General features: G+C 41.6%; 1 protein-coding gene across 1 annotated transcript; it reads right to left on the reverse strand.

Annotated features, from left to right (window-relative positions):
- Positions 1-5,488: 5,488 nt before the first annotated feature.
- Positions 5,489-6,518, reverse strand: LOC125030642 (late histone H1-like). Its single transcript, XM_047620816.1, has one exon. The coding sequence runs from the start codon at positions 6,445-6,447 to the stop codon at positions 5,743-5,745; it is 705 nt and encodes a 234-aa protein (XP_047476772.1). The 5' UTR covers positions 6,448-6,518; the 3' UTR covers positions 5,489-5,742.
- Positions 6,519-7,500: the final 982 nt, after the last annotated feature.

Raw genomic sequence — 7,500 nt, forward strand, 5'->3', positions numbered from 1 at the left:
TCAAAACAACACAAAGCGTTGCGTGAACATGGCAAGCAGTGCAGCTATTGCTCACCTCGCATGCCACGTCAAGCAAAAGGCTGCTGGACCACGGAAGTCTGATTAAATACATGCGAAATATCTAGGAATTGGAATGCGGAACTGCCCGCCTGGGCAACTACCAGCGTAAAATTCACACCTACAATGCCACCCCAAAAAATATGCATATAATGATCTCCCTGATTAAGAGGACCATAAGCGAGTGTCTACATTTCGCAAAACGAGATAAAGATTACATACGTATACCCTTTATTTCTTCTTCTTCTTCTTTATTTATTCTTTTTTTTTTTTTTAGGTGTACATAACATAACGTCGGAGCGAATGTAACATTAATTCTCACGAGCGCCGACACTTCTGCCTCAATACGGTGCCCATAGATGGCGTGATATTCGTTGTATACTGAGTAACGAACAAAGGGATGAGGAAGGGGTATGGGCATGGAAGGGGAAAGGGCAGTATTACCTGATTACTGACGTTATTGTTGACGTTATCAGTACCATCATCATGTTATAAAAGGTCAACGCAACTGGCGGCACGAGGTCAGACTTCTGAATGCTGTAGCGGGACCCCAGGATCCAGGAGAAAGGCATAATTAAACAAAATGAAGGTCCTGGCGATGGAATTTTGAAAGTGTATTCCCTCGAGTGAATATGAAATTTATATATAAAAAAACAAACATATGTGAACTCTGTGGAGTACGCAAATTGGTGGTTTTATTTTCATGATTACATGTAAAATATTTATCCGGATCTCTGCTCATATTGAAACTTGGCTGACTGGACCTTTGCTCATAATAGTGCTCTCTCTCTCTTTCTCTCTCACTCTCTCTCTTTCTCACTTTCTCTTCTTCTTTCTCTCTCACTCTCTCTCTTCCTCTCTCACTCAGTCTCTACCATCTCTTTCTATCTCCTCTCTCTCTCTCTCTCTCTCACTCTCTCTCCCTCTCTTCTCTCTCTCTCCCTCTTCCCCCCTTTCTCTCTTTCTCTTGCTCTCTCACTCTCTCTCTTTATCACTTTCTCTTCCTCTTTCTCTCTCACTCTCTCTCTTCCTCTCTCACTCACTCTCTACTTTCTCTTTCTATCTCCTCTATCTCTCTCTCTCTCTCTCCCTCTCCCCCCCCCCCCCCCTCTCTCTTTCTCTTCCTCTCTCTCTTTCTCACTTTCTCTTCCTCTTTCTCTCTCACTCTCTCTCTTCCTCTCTCACTCAATCTCTACCATCTCTTTCTATCTCCTCTCTCTCTCTCTCTCTCTCTCTCTCTCTCTCACTCTCTCTCCCTCTCTTCTCTCTCTCTCTCCCTCTTCCCCCCTTTCTCTCTTTCTCTTGCTCTCTCACTCTCTCTCTTCCTCTCTCTCTTTCTCACTTTCTCTTCCTCTTTCTCTCTCACTCTCTCTCTTCCTCTCTCACTCACTCTCTACTTTCTCTTTCTATCTCCTCTCTCTCTCTCTCTCTTCTCTCTCTCTCCCTCTTCCCCCCCTCTTTCTCTTTCTCTTTCTCTTCCTCTCTCTCTTTCTCACTTTCTCTTCCTCTTTCTCTCTCACTCTCTCTCTTCCTCTCTCACTCACTCTCTACCTACCTTCCCTACCTATCTCCTCTCTCTCTCTCTCTCTCTCTCTCTCTTCCTAATTCCAACACTCTATACCATCATTGCCTGGAGTGCCCCGTAGTGAAGGACTCACTACCTCAGGGACATGATCTCATTTATGTTTGTAAATACTTACTGCAAGGCGATCACTCAGACACTATTCCGCATCCACATTGTGGTGGATATTAGCCATTTATGTTTTTGTTTCTTCGTTTCGCGTGCGTGTGTGTGTGTGCGTGTGTGAGTGCGAGTGAGAATGTGAGTATGCATATTCATATATATATATATATATATATATATATATATATATATATATATATATATGTGTATATATAGTGCACAACGTGCCCTGCGAGACACGGTCATGCACCTTTTGTACAAAATTGTTTGTCGTCCACTAGACGTAATAAATTTATCAAATCAAATCAAAACTTTCTCTCTCGCTCTCATCCTATCTCCTCTTCTCTTTCTCTCTCTCGTCTTCCGAAAGAGACCCAATGGACAAGCAATGGGTACAGAGACAACATATATACTCGAGTACTTCTCTCTCCCTTATAGTATGTAGTGACAACAATAGCAAACAAAATAATACCGGTAATGAATGCTGACAATTATGAACCCAACATCTCGCATCTAACTTGCTTTGCTGACTCCCTTCCTCCTCCTCCTCCTCCATCTTCTTCTTCTTCTTCTTCTTTGTTGGACTTCTTGGCTATCAACCAGCGGCATATGCTCAAGGTTATCAAACCTATGGATCCTATTCATTATTTCAGTCTAGATAAGGTCATAAAGATTTCTCTTTCAAAAAAGTGATCACTTTATCTATTTTATTTTCATATAATAGATCTGAAATCGATGTTTTTGGATCTGAAGTCATTTTTTAAAAAGTATTGTGACAGGATATTAAGATATGTGATACTGTGAGGTGATCTGTGCAACGTGAATTGTATTTGAAGTTTCTCGCACTGTATGGGGTGAGGCGAGCCAGGCCATTTCACTTCTACTACGCTCTGGTCCTTCATATTCTCTAGGATTTCGTTCTTACCCATCGTCCTGAAATCCCTGTGAAAGACTAATCGACGGAAATAGCTACTTTCACTTGGAGATTATGAATTTGCGTCAGTTTAAGAAGATCGTTAACCTGGGAATGAATCGATACTTTAACCAGGAGGCTAGAATCTCGAAATTTACGAACAAAATCAAAATTACTATCTACTTGACTATCTAGGATTGTTTGGTGGTAAAGGGATGTATATATAACTACCATTATATATATACACATAATTTTATATATATGTATATACATAAAAATATATATATATATATAAAGACACTCATATACGCGCACACACACACACGTGCACAGACACACACAAACACATCCACCACCCACCCACTCACACACACATGCACACGCACACACACACACACACACACACACACATACACACATACACACACACACACACACACACACACGCGCACACACACACAGTGGATGTACACACTCACACACACACACATACACACACACGCACACACACACAGTGGATGTACACACACATACACATACACACACGCACACACACACACAGTGGATGCGCGCACACACACACACACACACACAGTGGATGTACACACACACACACACACACACACACACGCATACGCACACACACACAGTGGATGTACACACACACACACGCACACACACACAGTGGATGTACACACACATACACACACACACGCACACACACATACACAGTGGATGCACACACACACACACACACACACACACACACGCACACACACACACACACACAGTGGATGTACACACACACACACACACACACACACACACACACACACACACACACACACACACACACACACACACACACGCACACACACATACACACACATATATCTATTTAATTCTTTATAACAAAATAATCTCCCAAAACTAAGAAAAACTAAACTAAACTAAAGAAAAAGAAGAAAAGAAAAGAAATATTGAAGAGAATTTCAGTTAAAGACCGACAAGTGAGCGTAATTTTTAAATTGTAGATAAACGGTTTCAGTTTGTAAACTTCTGTACAATAGACGTTTCTCACGACCGAACACACACAAAGAAAGCCGTTAAAACTCTCGCGTTGATCACTTACGAAAAACAAAAATGGATTTCCCTCAAGCAAGAAAATACATAACAAAAAACTGTGCCCTATTTTACCATCCTGAAATATATATCTCGAATCAGGCAAAGTGGGGCCTCGATATATCAGATTCACTTGAAGACTAAAAATACATAAGTAAAAAGCTTACGACAGATGCAAAACTAAAACAACTTATAATTCATGAAACATATTACAGCATTGTTATTGAAATATTTTAATGCAACGAAACTTCTTTAAACGCAATCACTGGCTTGAAATAAAAGCTTGTGTCAATGTAACGAAGCTGCAACATTGCCGTATTTCGCATCAGTGGTTAACAGTAAGAACAAATCAATAGGCCAGAGTTCTAAGGTCACATAGCACTATGATTAAGATACCGAAAAATTTAGAAATGAGTTAACAATGAGGGTAAGGAAAGATGGTAGAGGTTAAACAGCATTTTAGGATATAGCATGGTAGTGATGAGGGTAGTGGGGGGGGGGGGGTGATGGGGTATAGTGTAAGGTAAAGGTTGTGAACGGGGTAAAGAGTTAAAAGAGAAAGGTGATTATATGAAATGGAGGATATTTATGCGCCTGAGGAAAGGTAGTAGATTCCTAAAGGATGTCCAAGTGAGGAAATTTAGATTTTGAATCCTAGATTGCAAGTTTAGTATTAGCATGTACTCTCACATAATTACATAGTCAGACATGAGTTATTATTTTCATTTATCCACGTGTCATATTTTTTTTTCTAAATACCAGCTATCAAATAATTCAATACTTTTTTCCCCCAAACTATACACATAACCACATTTCTCCCTCAATAAATTACTTTCCATTCAACAAACTTTCAATAAGATTTTGCCTCGAGGTTTAGTGTGACGGTAAAGTGTTAAGTGAGGTTTGAGTTTCTTTATCCGAATAAATGTCAAAATTTAATAGTTCTATGTGTATGTAGCCAGAGATTATTTTATATGTTATGAATAGGCTGATAATGATTCAAAAACTTTCCTACAAATTTACAGAAAAAAAAAAATGTATTAGATGTTTTCCAACTTCAAGCACAATATTTTTTTAAGTTTAGTTCTTATCTATTTAAACATTTCTGTCGCGTCAACACCGAAGGTAAATAGTGACACAAATCCCATGATTATAGCATTATGGTAAAATGTTGAGGCGAAAAGGGTAAATGCGAGTCAAAGATTAAGAAAAGGGGGATTTAGAGAAGAGGCGAGATGGAAAAAGGGAGAATAGACCCAGCGAAATGAGTCGAGGCAAAGGCTTCAGTCCCAAGAACGAGCAAGGAAGGAATTAAACGATTATTTTGTATCTGCCCCGTCAACAGCTAAGGCCAAGAGCGGCATAATGAAGAGACTTAGGGAGTGATGAAGTCCCAAACAAAGAGTTTTTCTCCAACATTGAGCCTCAGTTCGTGGGTTTTAGTCTTCAGAAAGGAACTCAAGGTTTCTTTCCAGGATTAAGTTATATTTATTTATATTTATCTTTAAGTTTTGAGTTCTGAGTCAGTTACTTCATATATTATATTTAGGTTTTCATACCTTCATATTGTTCTAGTAGGTTACGTATGGCTTAAGCCAATTATTATTTTTATTCAAATACTGTCATCAGTTGTATTTTTGTATTCCATGAATACGTGAATTTGAAATTTATTTTGTTTGGTATATGGTTACTTGTGGAAAATAATAGACTAATTACTAAAATGCCTTTATTTCACTTCTAACGAAATTTAGTCTCACATTAGGACACGAATAGAAACGAGAAACTTAAAAATACTTTTGCTTAATGTAAATAATTCACATGAAAATATTGCCATTTACGAGCCAAAGAAAAGCGAATTCTAACCACAGCAAATTCCAAGTTCACCACTTCAAAAGAACCAAGTTTATACAAATGAAAATGGCAAATAATTCTGGGAAAAACGTTCCTTTCAGTCGACACGGACCAATCAGGGTTTCTTGGCCTTCTTCGGGACGGGCTTCTTGGCCATGCTCTTGGCCTTCTTGGCGGGGCTCTCCTTCGCGGCCTTCTTCTCCTGCAGCTTCTTGGCGGCCCTTTTGGCAGGGGCTTTCTTGTCGGCCTTCTTGGTAGGGGCTTTCGTGGCGGTTTTCTTGGCAGAGGCTTTCGTGGCGGTTTTCTTCACGGGGGACTTCTTGGTCTTGCTCGAGGCTCCTTTGGCGCCTCTCTTCCTGGCGACCGCCTTGGCAGCGCCCTTCGCGGCGGCGCTCTTCACCGCGGCCTTCGCGGCGGCGCCCTTGGCCTTCGCTCTGGTCGCGGGCATGTTCTTCACGAACGAGGGCTTTCCGAGGAGTTTCCGGGCCACGGTACCCGGCGGCACGTCCATGTTGCCGATCTTGAAGGAGCCCACGACGCCCGACCCCGACGTCTGCCGCAGGATGCCCATCTCCAGAGCCTTCTTCAGCGCCTGGTTGACCCGCCCGCCGGACTTCTTGGCGTCCAGGCCGAACTGGTAGGCGATGTACTTGACGATGGACTGCCTGGAGGAGCCTCGGCGGTCGTCCAGGGCCAGCACGGCCTCGAGGACCATGGCCAGGTAGGTCGGCCTCGGGGACCCCTGCGAGGAGGCCTCGGGCGAGGCGCTCGACGAGGACGACGACGTCAGCTCGACAATGCCGACTTTCCCTCCTTCCATGAGGCCTAAGGCGAGGACGGGCTTTAACGGGTATTTAACGCGGAAAGAGAGGGCGAAAGAGGAAGAGGAGAAGGAGGATTAATATTTAGCGTATATTGGAGGACGGGAAAGTAGCGTCGTTCTTGTGTCCGGCCGCGGCGACGGGAAATGTGTTTCGTTATTTCTTTACTTTTCTAATTTCATGCGTAGTGCTGTGCTTTAAACTCTCTTTTGTGCGTGGATTACGGAGATTAGTTATCGATCTTGAAATCAGGAATTAATTGAGAGATTTTGGGTTACTGACACTGGAAGAAAAACGAACAAAAACAGGAGTAAAAAAATCTTCTCTCTAAAATCATTGTTATCTTTATCAAATTTGATAATCAATTTCGGATTTATTTTTTTTCCTACAGATTAATATTCTGTATATCTGGATAACGGTTGTCTAACTAATACAATCAGGTGTTAGCAATTTAGAAGCCGTTAAACTTTAGGATAAAGCACACGCGTTAACCCCCCCCCCCCCACTCTCTCTCTCTCTCTCTCTCTCTCTCTCTCTCTCTCTCTCTCTCCCTCTCTCCCTCTTCCTCTCCCTCTCCCTCTCCCTCTCCCCCTCTCCCCCTCTCTCTATCTCAATCTCTATCTCTCTCTCCTTCTCCTTCTCCCTTTCCCTCTCCTTCTTTCTCTCTCTCTCGATTTGTTGATGAACTAACATGACGTTGTTTATCCCTCCTAGATTAAACATTTTTAATGTGAGAGAATATTCCAGGCGCCATACCTTGTTTTTTTCATACTTATTTCACAGATTTCTAACCTAACCTAACTTAAGCCTAGCCTAACTTAATCTAGCCTTGCGTATCTTAGGTTAACTTAGCCCAGGGGACTAAGCTCAAGTTAAATGTAATTTTTTATATCGTTTTTTTATTATTAATATATAAAACGCTTCTGCAACTGCAAGATCCGAAACAACATAACATACTTATATATGTATGCATATATGTGTGTGTGTGTGTGTGTGTGTGTGTGTGTGTGTGTGTGTCCATCCACTGTGTGTGTGTCCACTTTATGTGTGTG

The sequence above is a fragment of the Penaeus chinensis genome, chromosome 11, assembly GCF_019202785.1.
Source record: "Penaeus chinensis breed Huanghai No. 1 chromosome 11, ASM1920278v2, whole genome shotgun sequence".
Classification (NCBI taxonomy): Eukaryota; Metazoa; Arthropoda; class Malacostraca; order Decapoda; family Penaeidae; genus Penaeus; species Penaeus chinensis.

What these genes read in the sequence shown, in the direction of transcription:
- LOC125030642 (XM_047620816.1), bottom strand. Translation starts at nt 6,447, where the DNA reads ATGGAAGGAGGGAAAGTCGGCATTGTCGAGCTGACGTCGTCGTCCTCG.